The 27,316-nt window shown below is 44.5% G+C and overlaps 1 protein-coding gene across 1 annotated transcript in view; it reads right to left on the minus strand.

Annotated features, from left to right (window-relative positions):
- Positions 1-27,316, minus strand: part of LOC105277218 (toll-like receptor 3) — a 192,398-nt gene that overhangs the window by 38,859 nt on the left and 126,223 nt on the right. The window contains exon 4 of the mRNA XM_011335426.3: positions 18,069-18,110. Coding sequence (XP_011333728.2) covers positions 18,069-18,110 — 42 coding nt within the window. The remainder of the gene's footprint in view (positions 1-18,068; positions 18,111-27,316) is intronic.

Below are 27,316 nucleotides of genomic sequence, written 5' to 3' on the forward strand. Positions count from 1 at the left end.
CATTCTCTCCACTCAGCTCACGTTATTTTTCAAATATCTGATTCATTTGGATGCCAGGAGACTATTCTGATTTATCGAAGAGTAAAAATCCCGCTCTGCGTAATGCGAGCAAATGCGCGAGCAAAAGCAGCGATAAAAATGTAGGTTACAGTTGGGAGGAGAGCAACGAGCGAGAGGCGTAGTTCTTGATAAAACGAGTTTGCGATACAATTGTTTCGAGGGCAATTTGAGCCGATCGTTCACCATTGCCGCGCACTTTGCGTTTTATTAATCGCTCGCGCCGCCGTTAACGCAAGCGAAAAATCCGCCATTAGTTCCGCGAATGGCTAGTAATCTCAAACAAGCTATATTAAACGGATTACGAGATTTTTTTCCGGCAGACGAGCTCTCGGATTATTTAACGCATCAGCGAATATCACGGATGGTGAATCATGGATTGTCAATGCGGAAAACGCTCGCGCGAGAATTTTTAAGCTCCATTTGGCTACACGAGTCTTTGTAAATTTATCGACAATGCAAATAACGAGGGGGCCTTATAATCCATTCCTTTCTGCCATTACCGCGGAGTGCAATCTTCGCAAGAAAGGAGTTGTAATAATTGAAACTTCGATAATAATGTGGTTATCAATGCTGAACGTGATCTATCGACCGCAATCATGGAACATTATAACTCCAAACTCCAGAATTGTATGCCACTTTCCGTAATGTTCAGTTGATGCCTTTGCATGTTAAGTAAAACTTAAATAATTTATTTGCCAACATTTAAAAAAATAATATTTAAACTATAACGTAAACTTCTTTTTACTACCTAATGGATCACTATGCCCTGTTCTTCATTCTGATTTACCAACGTGGAACGTAATGGAATTAACGATAAGCAATTCATCTTGGAGAATCTTTTGTGTCACATTAAATCGACAGAGCATTAATCTTTCACCGCTTTTCCCTCATTATGTAGCGAGAGAGAAATCCGTGGTCCATTTTATAACGAAATCTTGTCTTAATGTCTCTTCTCTAGTAAAGCAGAAACATTTTCAAATATTATTAGAATCTTTTAAATTTTTCGTAAAATAATATCTAAATGTTATTTGTTAAAAATACAAAGAGAAAAAATATATAAAAAGAAGGATATATTTTATCATCTATCATCAATATATATTTTTTCTTTCTTTGAATAAGCATTTCTCCGACTACCAAGATTTGAATATGAAAATCGAGTTCTTTGTGAATCGAATTGAATTATTAACTAAAAAAATAGGAATTTTGCAGCATGACAAAATTATTATTCCGAGTAATATTATTAATTGACCTAGATTAAATGGCCTAGATTAAATATAGAAACGGATAAACACAGACAAAGATAAATAGACAAATCTATGGAAAAATTAATGAAACACTAGAGATCTAGAATAGACGAGCGAATGCGGTTAACTAACGCACGTTGAAACAATATTTGCATTAATGGCGGTGGGCGATGAGAGGAACTACGTTGAGTATTTCTCGACGTGTGGCGGCGCGAAGATAAAGCGAAAATGTTGTACAAAAGCGCCTCGCGCTGTGTACTCGGTTGAGATTAACCAATGTTCCCCGATCACAGTCGAATTACACGAGTTCAAATCTAACTGTGCAATTATTGACTTTCGATTGAGAATTTGGTGAATCCGGTTAGGTAGGTGAGACCAGCGAATCGTGCCGCGAATGGAAACTGATAGCGTAAGCACATGTAAATAAGGAGACTGTTCTGCAGAGAAAATTAAAACGTTCTATCGAACGAATTAAACATGCCCAATTTACAATTTTGCCCGGTGATCAGCTCTCATTAAATTTATCACGTTTATATGATATTATATATTACACATTATTATATAAATCGAATGAAGCAATAGAGACTCACTAACGGTTAATTCCAGCAACCGCACGGAAACCAGAGACCACGGGAATTAAAATTCTTAATGTCAAGATTAGACTCAAACGCGGAGTCACATTCGGTGCTAAATGCGCGGTGAAAATGCGGCACTTCCGTCCACACTTAGTGTTAATGCGACTCTCTGATTCTGAGTTTTATTTGTCCAATGCGCGCACAGTGCACAGTTCGGCGCTGAATGTGTGGCGAGGATACGAGTTTCCACGTTTCGTCCAGCTCGGGTTTAATGAGTCGTGCATAAGCCGCTCGTTGCCGTTCGCGATTGCGCGTTATCCGATTCCTCCAGCAGGGCTACGTTCGAAACAAAAAAAGAAGAAACCTAAGAAACGCCGACGACGGTTAGGGGGTCAAGTGGCGGTCTTTGTGAAATTAATGAAAGGTTTCCACACGCGAACACCGGGCCGGTTTCTCCGCAAATATAGAAAGTCAAAGCCCATTCGTGCCGTACTACTCTTTTTCTCTCGTTCTCGGCGGGTGGACCTTTCTTCCCTTCTCTTTCTTTCTCGCCCTCCTACTTTCGCGCTCGACCACTTAAACTTCCAACCCGCTGAGAGAGAAAAACCCACGGCTTCTTTTCTGAAAGCGCTCTGTCCACCGTTTAAACACGTTCTGTCGATTGAAATTTCCGACAGGGATGTCTCGGAAAGCCGTCGATAGCGTTTTGTTTCGCGAACTTTATGCCGCCCGCGCCGAGGAGAAAAAAGAAGGACCATAGCTTTTGCGGAAACTCACCGGTGAACGAGAACGAGGTTGCGCGAATTATTTGTTCGTTGCCCGGGAAAATCTCAGAGGCTCATAGTAATTTGTCCATACGTGCGTGCATGATATGAATGAAATTTGATAACCATGAAAAAAAAATTAGAAACGAGAAATCGATGGAATCGGTAGCGTAAGAATCATATTGAGTTTAGCATCCTAATTTGCATCTTTCGCATTATTGGATACTGTGACTCTCGAACGATCGAGCACAAGGAATTGTTAATCAATAGCCGGGAGATAATGGCTAATCGCGTTAACGGCCGCGGACTTTGATCATGCAGCAGCAGCTCTCGAGGATTAAGCGCGCCCGGAATCAGCGATTTTTAATCTCTCGAATTAACTCTGTACGCGGCCGCGTCCGCATCGCACCGCGCCGTTTGTAATTGCACTAACTATCGTATTAAGGGAGCACCGCGTGAGTTCTAATCAACGTGAAAATATTTCCGGCAAAGATCCACAATGGAGGAATTACCCCGGCGATTTCAACCGCACGATCGTTAACTCCCCACTCACAAATACCTCCCACGCGCACCGTTTCAATATTCCTGCGGGCTGCGATCCTAATAACGCGTGTAATAATAATTGCATAGAACTATTTACTCTATATTCATGGCGCGTTCGAATTGGTCCGACGGCAATTCCTCGAGATGTCCGAGTAGATCGGGCGATCCGGATGCAGGATAGTCGAAAACAATCGAATCACTTAATTGAGAAAGCCGATAAATGGTCAAAATTTGAGAGACGCGGTTTCGACAGGAAATTATTGCATTCAGAATGATTCTCTCAAGTATTACCGTGTGTATCTAGTGTAACTCTTACAATTACGATATATATTATAAATGAAATGAAAGAAGTGCGCGTTAAGCTATGAAAATTAATCGACAGAAGAATACTATTTTCTCTATAAAATCTGTCTCTTTTTTTACAAACATCAATTCCTCACAGTATCAGCATTGCTCGTAGATCACAGACTGCCATGAATTAATCCTATTGCACGTGACGTCGACGCTCGTTCGTCATGTTCTTCAGTGACTCGGTTAAAGTACCGATCAGACAATTTAATGGTCCATGGATCACTTATCCTTCATCCTTCAATTAACGCACTGCTGAGCGTGTCAGTCCAGTTTCGATGCTTCCTGTTACCCAGACAGTTTCAAATATAGTTATAATCAGGTAACTGAATATATATAGGAACACCGGATGCTATGGAAGCGAATATTCACGACAGTTCCAAGAACCCGCTGCAATCTAAAGCCATTATTTTATAATTGTTACTTAATTATTTACTCTGACAGATCATATCTCAAAGACATTGATAAATTTTATTCCTCGATTTAAAGCTTGGTGATACTATTTCAAATAAAATAATTATTTATTTCTAAACATGTTGATTCTGCTACAAAAGTTATAATGTAAAATATTTAGTGCAAAATCTTCATTTGTTTTATTAAATTAAATTAAATTCGAAGGCAATGAATACGGTACAAGCCTCAAGAAATATCGATAAAAGAAACACACACAGCGGAACTCAGTCAGACATACGCAAAATTCACAATCCAAACAGTTAAAGAAGGAATTGGGCATTTTAAAAAAGGTTTATACTCAACGCTAACAACGGTCCATTCGGCGAAATTCCAGTTACTAAAACGACGTTCTTTAATTGAACCTTTTTCTGCTCTCTTGAAACCCCAGTGCTACGAGAGCACTGTACCCCGCATCCCACCGCTTCGCAGCCCTCCCAGCATGACGACGTGCTCGCGACATTCGCGAGAGGGAACGTCGAAAGTGTCGACTGCACTTCGCAGCTTTTTCCCGACTTCCGCCCCACACGTTTTTCTCTTCGGGCCCATCGCGGCGACGGCGGTGGTTACTTCCGCAATAACGATCGGACACACACCGTCACGCCAGCCACGTGCACGTCGAGCGAATGGGCGGGGCGCCGTTACCAACCGCCAACTATAATTATAGCAATAGCTCTGTCACTTTGTCACGCGCCGGGCTCTGCAATTTTTCGTAAATTACAGTCTTTCACGTCGGATTTGTAATTTTCCACGTCGATCTCTTTCCAAGTTCAGATGCACCTGCCTCTGACTGACATTGGACACTATCATGTTTTCTTAGAATCTGTCGTTCAAGTCTCCGAACAATATCAGAGAGTAATCGTCAATTCACCTCGCAATAAAAAATTATATACCATTCGCACGCACATTCTCTCTCTTTCTCTATGCTCAGAGTGAATACTAGATTAGAGATACTATCATTCTCTCCGTGCAATTTCAGAGTGCATTGTTTTGAGAAGCTGGCAACCCTGGCGAAGCGAGGGTTGATGGAGGATGGAGAGCGTTTGTTGCTAGGGGAAACGACAAAAGAGAAACAGAGAGAGAAAGAGAGATAAATATATATAGAGAGAAAGGTAGGGGAAGAGCAGGGCAACGCGGCAGGAACATCCGAAGAGGGAAGATCACCTCGTTGCTACCCCTCGCAGGAGACCTCGGGAGATGGAGCGCCGCTCTAGAGTATCTGCTCCGTCACCGGCAGGCTTCGAGCTTGCCAGGGTGCGGACGAGAAGTGACTACCGCAGGCGGCATCTGAAGGACCAACGAGCGTACACATTCTCGGGGCACGGGTGGTGGGTGGCGAAGAAAACACGAGGGTAGAATTCGCGAAGAACTCTTTCGAGACGAGCGGTCGGTCTCACCTCCTTCTCGTAATCAAGTCGATCAGTTAATGATCCAGTTAAGTCTAATTAATCCCGGATGTGTTGCAACTCGATGAAATATTTCGGCGCACGAATGTGAACACGAGCCAAATCGGGCCGTAATATAGTCGATAATATGTCGCAACTTTGGTCGTGAAAATGCTTCCGCGTCCTGCAGTTTCGCCGATATTCGTCCATTAATCTCGAGTTGCCGCGCAATATTCTTCCGCTGATGCGACTGAGATACATACGACTCCGCCGTTCTGAGCCGTTCTCCACTGTATCAGCAGCATCTGTACCTACGCCAGCAGCAAACGCGCGTTGCACTCGGTGCAACGCTCGGGAGTTACTTAATGGTATATTTTGGTGCCGCAACAAACTGCAGGCTTGATTTACTGCTTTTATCTCCGGAGTCGGGACTATCTCAAGGAAAAAATACTACCGACAGTATATATCGTCGTCGCGCGGTTCTTTCAGCCTTGAGAATCGCCGAAGATGTTGCGCGTTCTGGGCAACTTCGTTCGTGGGTTAAAGTGGGTAGAAAGGCAACTCCGCGATATTTGAACGTGCAAGGAGCAAATATATACCGAGCTACGAGAGCCGCGATGAAAGGAACAGAGACAGAGACAGGGGGGACGAGAGGAGGAAAGAGGGAGAAATGATTGAGGTAGCGGCGTAAGTTGAAATAAACGAGGGAAACGTGAGTTTGGAAGAATAAGGTTTGATTCCGCGATACTGAAATGTGTCGTGGAATGGAATGCGTAACGAGTTCTTATATTCCCATCCTCTGCTGCGAGTTCTGCGCCCATACACCCTGACATATTTACGGGAGGACGTGCTGTTTTGTATCGCGACTCGAAATTGGATCGCAGAGTCTCGTTAGGAATCGTGCGGATATTGAGCGCGCGTTGATACCTCCGAGAAACGCTGTGATAATAACGTGCATATCATTGCACATTTTCAATGTGCCACGTCGCATTTATTTCCGAGGTACGCCTCACGTTGCCGGTATCTCCTCTGCATCGATGATAATAATCGCGCAGAATAACTCGTGAAGCATCATCAAGCGCGCAGTTTCGAGAAAAAGTCCATAAATAAATGATGCGCACACGATTTCGTGTTTGTATTATATATGGTTCCTCGAATGTACGCTAACAACAACCGACAGTTCCTGCGAGAGTAATCTTTCATTAATTCGTAACTGCGTATACTGATTACTTACTGACCCTTGAGGCTACCCGCGGTTTGCGTCATATAATTGGAGTTGTATCGTACATATCTCGTGGTCGTTTCGGTTGGCGAAGGTTTAATCTCGCTGTTCCACGGGGTATACATATCTCCCACCGTATTTTAATCGCATATCTTAATGTAAAATGCGTGTTGCTGCGGATAAATTTCTTGATTACAAAATGCAAGATATTAAATTCTAAAATTTATGTATAATTTAGATTAAACAAACTTTCGGACATTTCCTCACTGATCATGTGTCGTGATCATGTTGTAAAAATTCTAAAAATGTTTCGTATAGAAACCGATGTACAACTTGGTAGAATTTCGTGGATCTCTTCTGTTTTTCCGCGAGGACGAGATGCGGAAGGTGACAACGCCACGACTAGTGCACATAACGAGCCACTTAGTCACGTGGGAACAGTTTGCGGAAGATACGCTCCGGAGCCGAGATAACGACCGAAGATAAAGACAAATGTATCGCGTTAGCTGCGAATAGGCGGTGGTGACTGTGGGGAATGCTAAGACTCGATTTATCCCTTGACAACCGAGCCGTATGGTTGCCTTACCAGAAGGCATGGCCGTCTCGGCGTGCTCTTGTAATGCGAATAAAATACGGAACCGCGTTAACAATATGAGGCCGGGGAATTCCTGCCGATCATCCGTGTCATGAAGCCGGCGTGTCGCTGCAACGGGGCATCAGGGTGGGCGGTGGGTGCTGCTGTCGGGCGCGCGCTTGCAGCGAGGAACAAATCGGATTGCGGACTTTCATCTGGAGGTCCGGAGACGGAATTCCCTCGAGCAAACCCTTCGAGCACAGCCGGGGGAACCTAAGTAGCCGTAGCGCGACTAATGCGTTCGGATTAGACGGATCGGAACGAAGAAGAAACAATTCCCTCGTCTGTGTGCTAAACAAGAGCGCGTTCGCTGCGCTTGCATTCCTCCGAATGAGTAGACGGAATCGATAACAGTGCCAAATTATGTTCCACCCGCAGCAGTGGCTCCTGTATGAGCACGGAGTCGATAAGTGGACGCGAATGCTTCGGTCGTAACATCTCGCAGGAGAAAGGAACGAAATGAGGGCGACCATGCATAATCCCGCGGTAAAATATTAAAACCGTAGGTTTATGCGTGGTCTGAGTGCGTGCTTCAGTACACTATTCCTTCGCTTAAATTACGCCTAATCGAATTTACCACCGTGGAAGCCTAACGGCGATAAGGGTTTACCGCTGCGTAAGTGTACATACATATGCATGAAACGTGCTCGCAAAGTAATTCCCATCCATTTCTTTTTTCAAATGCCAGATAAAGGAAAGTAAGGAGAGTAACACGGTGGAGTGCAAGTTAATGTGTTTCCCTCGGAGCAGCAGAGTGGTATACTTAAGAAAGCGGAATAAAAAAATAACAGATAGCCTTGTCCGTTCGTAGATGCAACACGAGACAAACGCGGCGTTTAGCATTCGCGAAATAGCGGGCGCGACTCCGCCTCTCTGCGCGGAAGTGAGTCTCGTTGACCCCCTTCTTCCCCATGTAAATGTATTTCCCGTGGGTTACTAGGCGCGGCTTTATTACACGTTAAAGCGAGGGTGCGCTCGCTCGCTCGCGAGAGTGCGGCACGTAAGAGGGACGTATTAGAATTTAAATATTTTCTACCGTGCGGGGCCTTTGTGATCCGAAGACGCGACTAAATTACCACAAGTGGTCTTTGAAGGGACCAGGGGCGGGTGACGTCCCTGAGGAGACGACTGCGGAGAGCACGTACTGGTCGTGGGCGAAAGAGGATAAGGCTGCGAAGAGGAATGGGGAGCGGCGAGCAGGGGGTTCTGTAGTAAGTTGAACCGAAATAAACGAGGGAGATTCGGCGTGGGGTTACGAGAACAAGGTTTAGTCGCGGGATATTGGAATCCCACGGTAAAATTGCAGAGCGCAGCACAAAATGCGGCGGAATTTACGACGCGAGCGGAGAGTGGACGGGCATATAGGGGGCAAGGAGTGCAGAATGGTCTCCAGGAAATTCCGGGGTACGTTCATTATTGCGTTACTACCGTCTGCTACAGCGCATTAGATATATCGTCATTCGCGGATGGTGTGCCTCACAAACGAGTTTTACTTTTGACCCCCGCGAGCGTTCGGTTATCGGTTTTATTGGTGGACGGACGACAGCAGCTCGAGGCGGATGGCGCACAATTCGAGAAAATCGAATGCGATTCATCGTAAATTCTTCTCCCCTCGTGACGACGGCCGTCTCGAATGCTATGCACAAGATCGTACGTTAAAGATCAATCTTCGGTGCACTTTAATTTCTATTCGCTGATGCGTTTTCGAGCGCTCGGTGCAAGCAGCGCACTTTGGTACTTTTGTTATCGTGTATTGCAAACTTTTATTGCATTCCATATTCATCAAATAATTCCACGTAATGGATAGAAAAATTCGGTTAATTGCACGTGCGCTTCAAATTGACATACACTCAACGACTTGAAAACGAATTGAAATTTCAGAGAAATTACTTCATCAATGCTTTCCACGCGTGCATCGTATTTTTCGATATCATAATTCGCCGTTTCGGACTCCCTAATACCTAGACACATAATTTTTGGAAAGAACGGCGCTTAGCGGTCCTTACTTCCGGTAAGAACCAGACCGGAACTGGGCGCGACCGAGCATTGCTCTTTCCGATTCGCGATTGATGGGGTCATTAAATCAAAAAGTCCATTAGGGATCACGAGTTTTACTGTCGCTTTTATGTCCCGCAAAATCCAGCTTCGATTAGTAGTCAACATTTCACTAGTGATTAATCCATAAACTTAAGAGTAGAAAGTATATTATTATATTAATTATAACATCGTAAAATACAAATAGGAAACGTGATATTGCTCACACAAATAGAAAAGGGTTTCTAACTTTGTAATATACTTTTCCTTCATGTCCTCAAATAAAGCGTGACATTATAAAACAGAGATTGATCCTGATAACAAATTACGGAAATCCTTAAGCATCTGGCATCGTATTTTACCGAGAACGGAAAAATGACAAACAGTAAAAAACGAGCATCCTATAAACTGCGTTTGCCAAGTTTCGGGTTGAGGTCCGTCAGGAATGTTAAATTCCAATAAAGCGGAAATTTTTCTGAGACTTCGAGTTTGCGATGTGACGCTTCGTAGGTTTCTGCGTTCGGTTCTTCGAGAGCTTTACGTTCCCACCGCGAGCTGCAATTTTGATTTCCACGCTCGATACGCTCGTAAATCGCGCAAATTACGCGTCCGTAGCCGCGCGCGAGTAGAACTCCGTGCCGGTTATTGGATCTCGTTTCTAAAAACCTTCGTTACGCTGCTCAATCTGCGAGCCCGGTTGGCTTCAAAGTCGATTCGGCGCTCCATAAAAGGATCACGTATCAATGAACATATACTGTGAAAAATCTACACAGAGGCGATGCTTTCTTTATTTCCGCACCATTCCCCAAGGCATACCGTAAGAATCCGCCAGATGAATGAACTACGTTTATCAAATCTCCGCATGAAAGATTAAACTTCCGGCAAAAAAAATAAAGAAGTAATAATGTCAATTTTTTATGCATAAATGTAATTTTGCCTGTGAGTTAGAGGCAAAATTAATTGTAAAATATATCATTATCAACATGTATACGAGCTAATATTAATATTATTATTCATTTCAGTAAATTTAACAGATTAAAATTAGATCGATGTAAAACTGATCGAAGTACATCTCTCAGTACAATCAGTAGGATCAATTAGAGTGATCGTGACTCTGAATTAAATATGACACCGCAATATTTGCAATGAATTAATAATCGTGTTTTCATCATAATTTTACGGTGCTTGTTAAATGTGCAATCATCATGTGCTTTAGAGAGATGTATTAGCTTAATCACTGAACAATATTCCAGCCCGTTATTCCCATCTCGCTGTCACAATTATTCCGATTGCTTCTACATGTTACATCGTTCGTCAACCTACTGTGCGTATAGAAACCGATTAAAAATTAATTATCAGTAATCTACGAAACAGTGATTTGCATTTATGCAAATCTAGAGATCGGATTCGAAATCGATTCGTTGCAAACTGCGCGATTGATTCAGCCTTAAAACTTTACGCGGCATTCGAGTCTCGTGTGCAACGGAAACCGCGTAAAGGATCTCTCGTGAGGGACGAGTCGCATGGACTCGCGACGATTTCCGGTCGAAAGAATTAATTACTGGATCGATGCCGACGGCACGCGCCCGCGCGCGCGCGCGTATCCTTCGTGCCAGTATCCTTTGTGTGAACTAGAGTACATTATTGGGTTACCGTGAGCGAGACGGACGGACTTTGAGGGTCCCGCGATCTGCAATTCCCCAGAGCGGGCGAGCTGCACTATATAGCGAAGTCGAACCGGAATAAACGAGCGAGATTCGACGCCGGTTACGGGAAACGAGCTCTCGCCACAGCGCAAGTTCCGAATACCAGTTCAGTATTGGTGTATAAAAGGGCAAGCGCGCGCTCTCGAATGCAATACGGTTCTCGGTCTCGGGTGCACGCTCGGTGACCTCCATTATTACATTGTTACATTACTGTCGCCGGTCCACTTCCGTGCCGGGTATCGGACGGATGCCGGGCGGGGCTCGCGTTCCGGAAAAGCCCTGCCGGATCGAAGCGAGAAAATTGGAGATTATGAGCGAACGGCAGAAAAAAACGCGGATCTTTCGAAAAACGCGAGATTGGATTACCGCGGATGAACGCGCGCGCAGGTCCTTCCGGTGCAGTACGTATCCGGACCAGTACGGCGCGATCCCACGGGAAGGGAGTTCGCCACGCTCGGAATAAACAGGAAAGTTTCGAGCCTGCCTGCTTGCCTGCGAGAAAACGAGGTTACGCAATTTCGAGGTGGATGTATATGCATATATATACGTACTATATCGCGAGCGGTGTGCACACAGCCGATGACTCTCGCTGACGCGGTCTGGCTTATTAAGATAGCCGTGGATATTGGAGTTTTCTATTAAGATAAAGCTCGAACTCCTCGGGATACATCGTGGAAAGTACCGATAAACTGTAACAAGGTGAGTTTCTATCCCGGCGCGGAGGAAGAAAATTTCATTCATGAGGAAGACCACTCCTGCGAAATGCGCGACCGCTCGTTGTTCCACAGGATGCCGATAACAAAACGGTCGATCTTTAATATCTCTTTCGGCGTTAGCCGGATGATTTACGGCGTTTCGGCAGGGGACTTAAAAAGGTCGATATATCTCGCGCACATCGCGCCAGATATGCTCGTCAGATCCAGGCTTTTATTTAATAGGGTACACGAACCGAGGGGGTGTTGATATATGTGAACGCGTAAGTGGCTAAGAGCGCGGCACACGTGAATATGCCACCGAAAACGCGGCGTTGAAGCGTTTTATAATAAATCGTCGCCAGCAGAAACCACCGTAGAAGCATCGTGAATAATTTCAGTCGCGACACGAGGAAAACTCGAATTTATCCCGCTCTTTAACGGCACGCTTAGCTGCTAATGCCACAGTAATCCCTCCTCGCGAAGTCACTCGGAGGAATCGGTGTTCCTGCGCTTTTCCTCGCTCGCTCGCTCTCTATCTGTTCTCTCTCTTAAGCGACCCTTTATCCGAGATCACGCGAAGTCGTCGCAACGTCGTGGTGGCGGCAGGGCTCGCACGGAGATAAGCGCGGAGGCATCGCCGTTGATTACAGAAACACCGGCTGGCAACCCTTGTTCCGGAACGTACGGGACACGTAGCGTACGGAATTGCAGGCGGCTTACGCAACACGGTAACTTCCTTAGCGCGCCCTTTTCGACGGGGGAGAATATATCTGGGCTGACGTCCGCGCGGCGCGACGGAGAACGTTGCCCGTTGTGTAATCCAATAGTTTGTATCCGCAGTGACGTACCGGTGCACCGCTGGTGAACTCAGTGATACGGTGGGGAATGCGGTTTGTGATGGCATATTCGCAGCGACCGGTCGAAGTCGGAGACCGCTGGTATCTCGGATTATTCCGTTATCCTGCGCGAACGGACAGCACTATTATTTCGTCAATTCTCGCTCGCAATAACGATCGAACCTCGAAATATCGCGGTATGCCCTAATACCGTGCTTTTCGCCATTTTACCAAACTCGCTCGACGTTTACAGCTCGGCTCATTTGCGCTTCTTCCTCTGCCTGCATCGCGATGCCAGTAATCCAGTTTATTAAATTAATTTCACCTACAAATATGACTGTCGCGTTAAGCTGCCGCGTTAAACTGATTTCACGGAAGGATTTGCCACGAAATTCGTTGGATGGTTTACTACCGGAGAAAATGCGCCGCTTATATTATTCATTAAGCGCGAAAAAGGAGCACGATGAGAGGAAAAGAGAGACAGGATGGAGCTGGATCGTTTTTCAATAATTTCTGCCGGCCGTAAAACGATCGAGTCATTGATGACCCGCGCGCGTACGTACCGGAAACCTACAAACAGGTTACGCTTTTCCTCAGGGAACGGAACGTCATGGGACTCGGCGTGTCCGGAAAGTCAAACCGAAATAAACGAGAGACGGGCAGAAATAAGGTTAAGGTTCGAGGATGTTCATAGCGGATTTCATGGAAAAGCAACAGGGCCGATGTGTTCGCAACCAGATGGGATTTATGGCACAAACGGAACGAGATCTCGCGATGGGGCTTGGCCGAGGACATACACGAGGAAGAAAAATCGCTCGGTGCAACGACAAGATTCAGAGAGTACCCGTGTGTTTCGACTTTTCCGGAAGAGCAAAGTTCAGGTCACCCGTACACTGTCGGGAATTTGACGTTCGTCGAAGCTTGTCGAAGATTTGATTGAAGCAAACGCGGAGCCGGTGGTCGGAACGACGCAGTATCTCGTTAAAAAGTGTACTCGCGATTTTGACGATTCCATTGGCAAATACCATCTATCATTCATCAGTTCATTAATTATTTTGCGGATCGTGGCAGTAAATTCTTGAGCCACTTCGTTCACTGTCGATTGCAAGGCATTACTTACGATTGCAAGAACACTATTACATTATCAGCAATACTGTCGATGCCGGATAATCGATACGCATTCCTCGATTATCTGATATTTACTCAATTGTGCTGAATTTTAGACTGTTTACGTTTCTACGTCTTGCGGAAAATTTTTCCAACTTACTTGACCAGCACAACGTGCACGAATTCGTTAATGGACGAATTTTGATGATCCTCTCTCTGCGGCTTTGCCGCAGGCGAGTCCCGGATTTTCGCGCCGAATTCTTCCGTGCAGATGTGCATTATCAGATTACGAGAAAAGAGAAGGATAGAGAAAGGAAGAAGAGAGAGAGCACCGACAGCGTCGACGCGAACGTCAGCCCGGATATATTTCTCCCGCAGAAGTGCAACGTGCGGGGCGCGAATGCGCCGGTATCGGGAAAGCCGGACCGGAATAAACGAGAGAACTGTGAAATGGGTTGCGGGAACAAGGTTAAGTTCTAGGATATCGGAATTCATGGCAAAATAGCGAACGGCACACGGGGCACACACGACGACGGGACGAAATTTATGACGCGGCTCGAATATTTGAGTGCGCGCGAATGCGAGAGACAGTGACGTAACTCACGCTCTCAGCACACCTTCCGCTGCAGAAGAAGCTAAAGTGCCCTTCGTCCTCCCTGTCCTGCCATCCCTTTTGCTGGTCCGTGTTTCATCTTGATTTTACTCTTTGCCTTCCTGATCCCACCGTATTTCGATCTTGCTGCTTTTCTTGCCATTCTCTCTCGGAATTCGTTCGCGGATAAATTATTTAAGATATTTTCAGCAAGTTCGAAATGTGCGCTCGCGCGACTTTGCTTTATTATTATTTGAAGCATTCGCTGTTTGCAAGGTAGCACTCTGATATTCTCGGTGTTACACGATTCCGATACGAAACAGATGTTTCCGCGCTGATGCATCGGCTTTCATATTTATCTCTCGCTTCTTTTTGCTGCCTTTCTCCTTTTTATCATTTCAGTGTTTATTGTTCGCTGCGCTTTGTATCGTTTACATTATCCGCCCTTGTATTATTCTTTCTCTGAGATGGGGTTTGTACCGGAATAATAAATAGATTTATTTTTCTCCTCCACCCTCGACTTTCCTTTCCCGTCTTTTTTCTTTCGTCTTTTCTCTTCTACTTTCGGTGTTAGGGCTCCCTTGAGACTTGCGAGGTCGTTGGTTACGCTACTGGCAAGAAAGTGTATTCTCCCGCTGTGAAATGATGGAACTCGAAGTCGAACGGTAACTTGGCGAAGCAGGTGGATTATACAAGGTGAAGCCCCGTTGTTGTTGAAAGCAACAGCGACGTCGGTGCAAGGGAATCCGATCAGGCCGCTCCACGATCGCGTATCGAGACGTCAATCGTAATTGTCGCAACGGTCGAAATCGATACCGCGGCGCGTAGCAGGCAGCGATAAAGCCGCGACGGAGGAATCGATTTGGTATTAAAATTTCACGCCGACGAGCGAGAATCGAGTGGCTTACGGATTACGGAAATCGTCGGATCGAATGGATTCTCCTCGCTGAAAAGACGGATACGTTAGCGAGAAAGTTAAGAATCACGATATCGACTGATGGACCAGAATAAATTCAAACGAAAGAAATTTGTCGTGTCCTGAAGAATCATGCCTCTTACGATAAAAAATACGAATAATTTATATGTGTGTGTAGGAAATACACAACGCGACAAGAATAGCATGAGTCGGTAGAAATTTAGAATCGTATTATAAATTAATGGATTAACTATTTAAACGAAATATACAAACTGAACCGACTACAAATTGATCGAGGTGTTTCGTATTAAATAAATAAAGAGAAATGAGTGAGCGAGAGCAAAGGAAAAGCTTCGAAACGGATTCGAGGGAACAAGGTTAAGCACTGGGATATCGAAGTGTCTGGCGAGGTGGAAGAAGGATTCGTATGGAATACGACGGCACTGTACAAATAAAATGGAGTCTCTCGGAAGAATCAAAGACGAGAAAAATACGATTCCTTAGTGCATCCACCGTATTGCGGTGGTTTTAGCTGCGCGCAGCCGTTAAACGGCGGCCAAGCAAATAGAATGAAAATCGTTCGGGGGGGAGACGTACGAGAGGATCGACTGCACTGGCTAAATTAAAAGCGAAGGACGACATGTCGTTGTTGATGTTCCACGGAGTGCACGCAAAAACGAAACAAGGGAAACGTGGGCTTTTAGAAAAAGAATGTATCAAAAAGTTCGATCGGTGGATGGACGGTGGGTTTTGTTCGCGCTCGGGCGCGCTTTATAATAAAACGTCGCTAGTGTGACGTCTATTTCATACATCATATCTTTCTCTTTAACCATCAGGACAAAAATAGCGCGAACGCCATTCCATCAAATTCATTACAAGGGTTTGACGTCATTCCTGTTTAATCATTTTTATAACCGAATAACACTCGATTTTTTTTCACGGTGTTAGAAGGAATAGGTTTCGATCTTGATACGGCTAAAACGAATAAAATAAATTCGCACGCGCTCTTTCATGAGTGTCCCAAACGATGATGAAACTGAAAGCCCCATCCGTTCTATGTGCGGCACGAAGATACAGTTGCCGAATGTACATACCTATGGAGGTCTGTGGTCGCGATATCGGAATTCGCGATATACGTATAAGGTGGGCGAGCCAAAGTAACCGCGGGAGTGCTTCGAAATGGGTTGCGGGAACAAGGTTGAGTTCTAGGATATCGGAATATATGGGCGAGTAACAGTGCAAAGCACGAGCGGGGGAGAGAGGGGGTTAGCGCGGGTGAAATTTATGGCACCGACGCAGGGAGAGGTCCCTGAAGGAGAAACAGAGAGAGAGAGAGAGAGACACAGCAAAAGGGAGAGACAGAGCAAGAAAAAAAAGATGGTCAGAAAAGAGAGGAGCATACTCGGGGACGTGGAATAAAATTGTTCGATCTTTACATAAAACACTAGAGCGCGCCTGTCGAAGGCGAGAAACGAAATACCTCGTTTCGCCGACGCAACAACATAATTCTGCCGATTCGATCCGCGTGGATAGGGATGAATTCGTCTCGGAAAAAAAATGGGGAAGAGGAAACAACGAACGAAAAAGGTAGAGAGGCACGAAGCTGCGCGTTGTACTCGGTGGAAATTCTCCGCTACGATGTGATCGAATTTCTGGTTGCTCCTGTCTTGTGTGGAATAATAGAACGCTCGGGGGCGAATAATATTTAAGAAAGCGGTTTCGCTTCTCTTTCTCGATGGCAGCGGCGGCGAACTGTGGAATAAGGATTTTATCGTGAATCGCCGTAACGATCGTTCTTACGACGCGATTCGCCGCGCTTTTGAGAGCAAAACAGCGACTCGCGCATTGGCTCGAGTTCAAGACGAAACTCAAACGACGACAATGCCGCGAAATATACGAACCCGGAGAGCCACGGTAAACGTTACTGGGATCGCTGTTAACCCTCTGATGCGCCCTATTGGTTTTTTGCCTTATCTGGAAATTCTGCACAGTAAAATCGGAAATGATAAGTCGGTTTTTATGCCGCGGCGCGATACAATCCGATTCATTCTATCCGAATATCAAATTTAGAATAAGAAAAATCACTGCTTTTGCAAGATATTGCAAAGCAAAATCTGACGAGTATGGAATAAAATAAGTATTTCAATATCCTAATAGTAGTATACATATGTATGCGATCCTTGAGAAGTTACGTATACACGAGAGAAAAAGGTATAATTTCAAAATGCAGGAAAATTAAACTCTAATCTTGCCTTATTTCCAAGTAATTCACTCACGCAATTATTTTATAGCTAAAATCGATTATAACAATTTTTCCGTTGTAATAGTTCGAGACTGATAGCCCTTATTAATTAGCCGGGACAGTTTTCCGTTATACATATATAAGTGGTAATTGATCGAACGGCACGCGATGTAAGGTGATTTGGGCGCGTATTATTAGTTAATTTAATTGGCCGCCTTCGCGGCATCGTCGGTAACATCGCGTGTACCAGGCAAATGAGAAGCTAATATAGACGACTATGTACCGCGTGGTACATATTGGACTGCGCTCAAATCGAAACTCAAACAATGCTGCGGACGTGTTTCCGGGATCGTCAATGGACGCTAAGGAATCTGTGTTAAACGTTTTGCCGCGTGTCCTGAAATTACTTTGAACTTTAGCGACCGTCTCCGTCGACGTTTGCTATGCACACACAATTGCAATACAGCGGAGCAACGACAAACAATGTTACGTCAATTTAGTGAATCGTTCATTCTGCAACTGGCACGACAGGCGTCCGTAGTCCGTTTGCACTTTTATGTCAGTCACATAAATTTTGCCTTATTTGTTTCACTTCCTTTTGCACATCATGGTATCAATAAAAATGTTTTAACTTTTAATCTTAAGAATTATTCCTTTTTAGTAAAAAAGAATCTATCAAATCAAAGTAGGAATAAAAGATAATACAAAAACATACCTCGCCAGTTTCCTGACGCCATCCATCTCTTTGCTGATTGCTCTGAAATCAAAATAAAATTGCAACAATTAGCAATTGTGAATTGTTATGACAGATTATACAAATTACACAGAGTTGTATATTTAGTTCAAGAATATTAATTAACTGGATACATGTAAATAAATTCTCAACGAGCATCATGATTTTATAACTGTGCCAACGATGTCGTATCTTTCCTGCGGCAAAATTAATTTAACGAGTTTCCGTTCGTCGTCGAAGCAATTCCTTTGGAATTTTCCATAAGGATCGTAATCCCGTAAAGAGGTCACAGCAATGCGATCCTTACTGAAAGTGGCTTTAACTAGTTAAAGTTCGTCCCTTGTCGACAGGAAATACCTCTAACCGCGTTGTCGCAGTCGCACAATGCTACAGTCTCATCGGGATTCTAATATATCGATATTATAGAGGAGCGCAAGGACGACACCGTAATACGGCGCGATTGTAACATTGCCCTTTATTACGAAATGTATTACTCCATATTATTACCACTACTGCGAATTAAACTGTCGCTGAATTATTTCGATCGAGTACTATTCTTACTTAAATCCTGATGTAATTCTTACTTAAAATTTGCAATACACTAATTCAGCAATTTTTTTCTTAAATTTAATAAATCGAGATAACAAAAGACTTCGTCAAACATTAAGAAATGCACTCTTCCAATAAAGGAGTCATGATTAATCCATCCTCGGTGCCGCGTTACAAATCGGAACTTTATGTTGCTGGGGTTAAATCGATCTCTCACGGAACAAAGTGCCCTTCTAAACACGGAGAATCGATCGTTGCGGTTTTGCTCATTCGCTCGTTCGCCCGCCACGAAACAAATTTTCGAGGCGCACTAGGGGCGAACGTGTTCCGTCGTTAAAAATGTAAACTTCACGATCTTACGAGCGCAAGCATGGTTCATTTGCCTCGTAAAGGCGAAACTAATAGTCGGCACGGAGTTATGTACCCCATATTGGCTCGTATTCAAGTCGAAATTCAAACCGCGCCGTGAAACGCGCGGCATGATCACCGGTCGGACCATTACGACCCGGCTGAAACATGAAATCGACCTGTCAGATTATTAACCCCTTTTGCTATTGAGCTAGATTTATGCAAAACGCCGATGATTTTCTAAGCAATTTTATGTATTTCGAAAGATTAATGTATTTTCCTGATATACGATAGCTTTCCATTACAAGATAGACATCCTATACTTCTCGATGGCTATCTATTATATACATTTTATGGCAAATTAATTCATTTCTTTATCACTGATTCATGATTGCCAATTCCATCTCTTAAAATGCAAAAAAATGTAATAAATCTGTAGACTAATAGGTTCGAGCATTATATTACCAACATACATTGCGCATTATTTCTTTTATAAAATATGACGGTCGACATAACGAGTCGATGACGATGATAATGAATCACAGTCAGGAAGCAACCTGCATTCTTATGTCGCAAAACGTTTCACGGCATTGAAACGATGTCGTGAAATACGTGCGTGAGATCACCGTAGAATGAACGCCGAGATATTGCCGCCAACCGCAAGAAGCCGGAACACATCTAGAAAGGAATTTTATTTCCTCATGCGTAAAGCATTCGGCGAATGTTAAAGCGCTTTACCGAAGAATCACGATCTCAAAGAACATCCGTTAATTATATATGACTAGACTCGATATAAAAGATTATAAATTAAGTCGAGCAAGATTATCATATCAAGCTTTTTGCAAAGATCCATATACAGATTTTGACAAAGTTTTCAGTTTATAAAAATAATCATGTTTTCTTAGTTTCCCTAATTTGCAGTTATTGTTTGTATAACATTTCCAACAAAACTATTAATCTGAATATTGAATAAAGTTAATAAATTCGTTGTAAGTAATGAGATTAATTGAAGCAAGTTCGAAAATTGTCGCGAGCCGTTGCTCTCAGTAAAATTCCATCATCGTAGAATGTTAATTATGGTAATTGAAAGAGGAAGAGGGGACGAAGTTATCAGTTCTTACCGGAGAAATAGTCGCGATGGGATTAGACTCGCGTAATTAGAAATCTTGTCACATGGGATAAATGGAGTAGACACTTTCATTCTGAGAACAGTGGGGAACGGATCTTTTGCAGTTTCTGAAATCTGTGCTCGTAATTTTCTCCCTTGTCTCGGAATGTGTCACTTACAAATAGAAATAAAATAGACAATTAATGCAAATGCCGTATGTCCATAGACTTTGCAACATATTGTCATAACAAACAAAAGCTTGTATCAGATGATAATCCACATATAAAATAATACTTTTTTGACATCAAGATAAATTAAACGAAGCTTTTCAAGGAAGATTTCTTCTCCTCGCTCGTCTCAGCGGAAACTCTATATTTAAGTACGTACATAGGCACTAATCCAGATTCTCCTGAAGCGTGGCGGAAATCAAAGGTGGCTCAAGAACTCCGAGGGCAATTCTAGCCATAAAACGCGGCGACTACGTCTCGGCGCGGTGCGAATTATCGGTCGCGTGATTCCGACAAAACGTTGTGGAACGTCGTGGAACGTTCAACGTTCCACCGTTGGACGACGACGCGCGACAACGATATCCAAATCTCGCTTGTCTCTGTTCCCGCCTTGTGATAGCAGTAAAACAAATCCTTTTATCCCGAGCGAGGCGTTTCATCTCCTTGAAACCGTAGCCGCTCATCCCGCAGGATGTGTTTGGAATGAAGGAAGTGTGGAGAGGATGACGCAATTCCACGCTAACAGAAAACAGAATTTACGTTGGCCACGGAACGACGGAAGGGTGATAGGGGATAAAGGGAGTAGAACATTACGCAATGCAACGCATCCTGTGCCTTACTTCCTGCGGCACGCTATCGCTGCCGGTGGCTAGAGACGGCGCGTAAGTCACTCGTCATTATTTCATCAAAATCGATGGCTGCTTTAACAGGTATGCTTCCGGCGCAATATGCGCGCTACGGTTTCGAGCCCGAGCGGAAATCGTCGGACTCGGAGGAAAGGAAACGGAACAGCGGGACGGTCGGATGCACGGGGAGAGGAAAGCGGATGATGACGCTTGTATTGCAGGATGTCGCTGAAGCGGAGCGCACCCCTGTCAATCGCGGATTATTTGGCGTGACTGAATCGGATTTATGAAAATCCGTGTATTGGACATCATTCTTCCTCGTTAATTCCCATACGTTTCAATATTACATACTTTGATGAATGAATGGGAGGATTAAAGTCTAGAATCCGTTTTGGATTAACCGAGAAGAGAGAACGAGACAGTTTCAGATAGCTGTATTCGCAAAAGTTAGACTCGCAAAATTTCGATATTCGATCGTTCGTAATGTAGAATTGATCGATGTCCCCCATTCTTCTCAATTTTACTTTTGGTACCGGTGAGATTCGAGAAAACATGTTTGATTTCTGGGACACCCGTATGCTAGTACATACCATCCTTCTCGGATGTGCACGATACGAGACAGGAAGATGTCGAACCTCGAGAGCTTCGACGAAACTGGCCGCGAGCCAGAGCACTACTTCCGGGTAGCAGGAAAGAGTACGAGAGAGGAACGACACACGCGGAAGAGAGGAAGGAGGAAAGCAAATTGTAGAGAGAGAGCCAGAGAGAGAGAGAGAGAGAGAAGCAGAGAAGGAGGAACCGAGAGGACCGGTAACCCGAATGAATATTTAATTTCTGCATATCTCACCCCGGGTAAAGTTCAGAGCGACGGGATGGCCGGTTCGCTCCCAGGAGGGTGGAAGGAAGAGCCCCGTGTCCCTTGTACTTCCCAGCAGCCCCCGTGATATAGGGTAGACACTCCCGAGGATCTCTCACCACGGTCGCCGCCGTCGCTGCCGCCGCTGCTATTACCCTATCCCCGCACAACCCCCAATCCTTTCCCGCTATCCGGAGTTCGCTCTCTCGGCTGCTTTCCACCGTGGTCGCTCGTGGCCGAAGGGCCAATTACGACCTTCCTTACGAGAAGACGAAGGAGGGCGGGAAGAGCAAGCGTGAGTGCGACGAAGAAAAAAAGCCGAGAGAGAAAAGGACAAGTAGAAAAAAGAAACGCGAGGGAACGGCTAAAGAACGAGACGAAAGGGGGTGTGCAGTGAGTGCTTGAAGAACGTGGAAGCGGGGGATGGTCGAGAGAGAACGAAAGGTCGTGAAGAGGCGAGGGTGGCCAGGGGGTTTTAGACGAAGGTATTTCCACAGAGATCTGGATCTTGGACTCGATGGACCGCAGAGGAGAGGCGGAATATGGACGCGCCGCCGACAGAGTGAGTCGGCAAGCGACAGGGAAGCGGAAAGGACCAAGGGGTGCGGTCGAAAGTTTCAGCGGAAGGATAAAGGCGCGAGCAAGATCGATTAGTGCGCCGCGGGTAACGAAAGACTAATTTATAGTGAGGTGCAAAGGTAGTGGGGCAAAGACGACGGGCTCGAAAGGAAAGCAAAGTGGAATAGTAAATTATAGCGAGAGAGGACCACGGTCAAAGAGAGAATGAAGAATCGACGAAGGAGAAGAAGGAGGGAAACACGGTTGAGTTGGACGGAGAAATATTTAATTCTACGTTCTATCGTTCACGCACAGGTCGACAGGCGAAACGTAGCTCTATATATATCTGAAGATAATAATGCACTTTTTAAATGAGACTCTTGCTCGATGGAGGCCGGATAAAGGAACGGAGATAAGAAGAAAAGAGCTTTAGGGAGCATCAAAGTCGGACGAGATTGGACGCTAAAAATGTACATAGCAATTGGACAAAAGAAGAAGCGAGCGAAGGCTGGGAAGGAAGGGGACGGTAAAAAGGGACGCCGTCGTCGCGACGGGCGTCGAAGGAAAGCCCGGAAAAACACAAATAACAATCAACGAAGGGACACTGGCAAAAAAGGGGAAAGGGAAAAAAAGCACGTGTGGGAAGAAAGTCGTGACAAGCAATTGGGAGTGTCCGGTGCCGAGTGGAGTCGAGTCGAGACCGAGTTATCCGAGTAGGCAGTTGCTGAAACCGTAGGACCGCCTCGTCTGGGGAATTTTTTCGTGTCGTGTTAGATACAGGATGACAACAAGGTAATCTGTGAGGCTTACAGTTTCTCGTATCACATTTTCTCCCATGTCCCTTCGTACGATCGCAGCTTAAATACATCAGCAATTTGTTGAAGTATTACTAGTAGATTACAGCAATTGCCTAGATTCTGGATGAAACTCTTGCTTCCTATCTATCTCGCTGCCAATCTAGTCTCCTAATGGCTTACTCTTATCTGACGTACCCGAAAAGCTTATGAACTCAGCTTACCTTAGATTTATCTTGAATCTAGCTTAGATGCAAATGAAAATTAATATGTTTACAGCTACACTGAATTGTAAAAGTTCTATCATGTCATCTCAGATCATTCCTAAGAGATTTAATCTCGAGATAAACTGAATGTGTTCATTTTTCGTGAGAAGAGCCTTCGACGTCGATACGAGGAATGTCACGTCATCGCGATGTAACGCGAAAAATGCAACGATCTCGTAACTTCTTATCTAGATTATGCGAGAATCCTGGGGCTCTTGAGCGGTTACAAGCGCAGTACAGTACGGGATACAGTAGTGGCTGTTGGCCAGCATACTCGAGGCAATGGCGAACACGGAGTAGAATGCAGATATAAAAAGTAAATAAAGAAAAAGTAAATGAAAATGAGGAGGCTACCGGGGACGGGCGAAAGGAGTGTAGCTCGGCGAGGGTGGAAAAGAAAGACAACAATGAAGACGAGGGTTGGGCAAAAAAGAAAAGAAGAATATCCGCAGAGGAGCGACAGGGGAACGGCGGAAGGCAGGGGAACAACGGCGAATGAAAGGAAAAAAGAAGCGAGAGAAGCCGAGGCTGGTAATTTGGATCGAGTCGATCATCCACTCAAACCTCGGGCACTAGTGGTGGACGACCCGCCCCTGTGCCCCCTTCGCTAAAATCTGGATCTTACTCGATCCAAGTAGACCTTAAAGTCAGATAGCTCGTTATAGGATAAAACGTGGTGCGCGCGTAATATCTGGCCCGATTCAAAAGTATGTCGCCTCGGAGAGGTATTCCATTGTCAGAATAAGAACAAGATTACGCGCGTATGAACGTGTGGATGGACGAATGCGTAAGCCGTTTATCTCTCGCGAATGTGGTACAGAGATAGAGACTGCGAGTATTATTAAAATAAATATTATCGGTCGCGGACATATATCACGTGCCTCCCCTTCGAATTTATCATCTCGCCAAGTTATACTTGTGTTATTTTTGGAATAAAATTGATTTCGATTATAAACGTTATATGAACATATGTTGGTTTGGTACTTCTCGACGTTACAACGTATATAATTTTGATATTTTATAAAAATAAAATATCTTTAATGAAGTATATTAAGTTATACTAAGTTAAGTCACAATACTTAAATTGGAAGAAGCAAAAATTTACTTAAATATCTTACTAAACTTTGATTTGACCAGCACAATTCATAACTCAAATTTCTGAACACATTTTCGTGGATTTATAAAATATTTCCACGCATTGCAACTTCAAATAAAATAAAATACATTAATTAAGAATAGTTTTAATCGTTTTATTAATAGTGAGACGTGCGTTTCGTTGAATATGCGGAAACGAGATTAGTCCGCTATCTAATTTTGCGGACGATTATACGGGTGGACTGTGGCGAAGCGAAGTCGAAAGACACGGAATTAAAATTAGAATTCCACCGGTTGGAATACGCGGCAAAAAGTCAGTATAAGGAGAGAGCAAAATGAGAGAGGTCGCGACAGAGAAAGAGAGAAAAGACAATGATGGAGCTATGAGAAAGACTGAGAGAGGACACGAAGGGAAGAGAGAAAAAGAAAATGAGAAAAATAAACGCGATGAGAGCGGAGATTGGTAAATTCGGATCTAGTCAGAGTGCGTTCCGGGAACCAGCAATGTCCATCTGACTGTCTTAATCTCGATCTTCCGCGATCTAAGTAGCCCCTAAGCCAGATAGAGTACCGATACGACAAGAAATACAGTAAGGAAATGGACAGAAGGAAATTCGGGAATTGCGGAAAAACAGGACTAGATAAACGCCACTGAATCCGACTATCCGACTCGGCGATCGATATTGCGCGATGCAATTGTACAGATAATTGACTAAAAACGAGGGATTCCGAACAAAGACATCCGTAAGAATTAGAACTGCATCTGTCGCGCGTGAATGCTTATCGGTAAGCACGTACCGAAAGATAAAGCTCGAACTACCCTGGCACAAGAATTACGAAGAGAGAAAAAGATACGAGGTGTTCGAGAAATAGTTATCTATGTGATACATAGATCTGCACGCGCGCGCACACACTTGCGCACATGCAGACGCATACAAGCACCTTCGATGTAATGCAGAATACGAGGAAAAATCACGTCGAAATTAAAATTACAATCTCCGCAAATACGACGCGGCGTGGCAAAAAGTAAACGTGGCCGAGGGTAAAAATTCGAGTCGCCCGCAGAGAACAGCGAGGCGAGAAAGATGAGGCAGATCCGAGAAATAGGAATGCGATAAAGGGGAAAATGATGGAGGACCGAAAGGAAAGGAAAAAGAAAGAAAAAACGGAAACTGGTAATTCGCGCGGCGAGGGCCGACTGTTCCTTCATCGCGTGCTGGGGTACCAGTAGTGTCCGCTTGCGTCCCTGAACATCCCCTTGCCCCACAGTGCTTCTCAAATCTAGCTACGCGAAGAATTGGAAACATGATTTATTTAGGAACGAGCTATTGGCTTCGTGGACAACCTCCTTTATCGAAATAAATTTTGTGGCAGCCGCTTCTATTGAATAATAAATGATTCACTTTCGATAAATTAGGAAGCAGATTTAATTGGAATTGTTTCAATAAGAATAACTTGATCAATAAAGCTAACATACATCAAATTATATTATTTATACAAGTGTTGTCAGGTTTTTGTATTTTATTAAATAAACGCATACCGAGTTATAAATTGCAGTAAATATTAAACTTCGTGACTTTTAAGCATTGAATTTAAATTTGGAAAGAAGGCGGGAAAAAAGTAGCAGGGAGTATGGTATGGAAAAGTTTGAGAAACACTGTTTTACCCCTTTCAGCGCGATATGCCAGCAACGTTTCCCGACTTTGTCGTCGTCGTATTCGTGGATGGCGGCTGCGGAGAAGCAGGGATCGGTCCACCTCGCGAGGAACCCGGAAATTGGAATCTTAAATCGATCTAAATCCTCTTTATCGCCGAAGCACTCGCCGAGGAATTCTCCTTCAGAATCGGCCATATCGCCGCATGCCGGTCGACGTGTAAACGTAACGGCGATTGGCTCCTCGTCGTTCCTCCATTATGAAACGGCCGCCCTTGCATTTGCGCGACGCGCGATCTCCCGAGACCGAGATTCGATCTTGCGCCTGGCCAATCATGCTAGCAAGTCGGTCGGCCGGGGCGTCATAGCACGTTTTCACGTTTTCCCCTCATCTTGTATCATCGCGTCACGAATTGGTTTCGCGTAATTGGATTAGTGGGATTAGGGTCGACTACTATTTTGCTAAATGACACGGAAATGTATAAGGATTCAAATTTGGTAATCCTTTGAACTGTCAAAGATTTGTATTGCATTGAAATTCGCGCTAAATTGCCCGAATGCATTTACTCCTTTGAAACTGTGACACAAATTCTCCTTATTTGAAGAGAATGCTGCTTCAAATCAAAGCGACTTCTCAGTGATCGTAATGAGACTTGTGACAAAATGCAGCTGTGTATCGCAGCGCGACGCACTAATTAATAGGATTTTTAGACTCACGTTTCTCTTCCCTCCCTGATTCTCTTTTGTGCTTCAGTCCCAATGGACCGTCCGTGAGATCCATCGGGTTTTATGCCGCCGGATATGTATGTATGGAGGCACCATGATACGCCAACGGCGAGAGCGACTCGCTCGGCCGACTATAACGCACAGTCTGGTAAATACGAAGTCGAAATTCGACGATGCCGATATATAACGTGCAGGCAGAGAAGGAGAGAGAGAGACCGCGATACATTCACCACAGAGGATTTACCGACAGATAGTCAATTACATGCTTCGCTTGCTTATGACGCGCTTTGGACGTCGAGATTCAGAGACGTGCATAACAGCATCAGTGATGACAACGAATGAGAGTCAAAAAGATTTTTGCGATTTGACCGAATTCAGAGCGCGATGGAAGCTAAAAGTTGATGCCGTGAGCACCACGCTCGG

Source organism: Ooceraea biroi, chromosome 3 (genome assembly GCF_003672135.1).
Source record: "Ooceraea biroi isolate clonal line C1 chromosome 3, Obir_v5.4, whole genome shotgun sequence".
Lineage (NCBI taxonomy): Eukaryota > Metazoa > Arthropoda > Insecta > Hymenoptera > Formicidae > Ooceraea > Ooceraea biroi.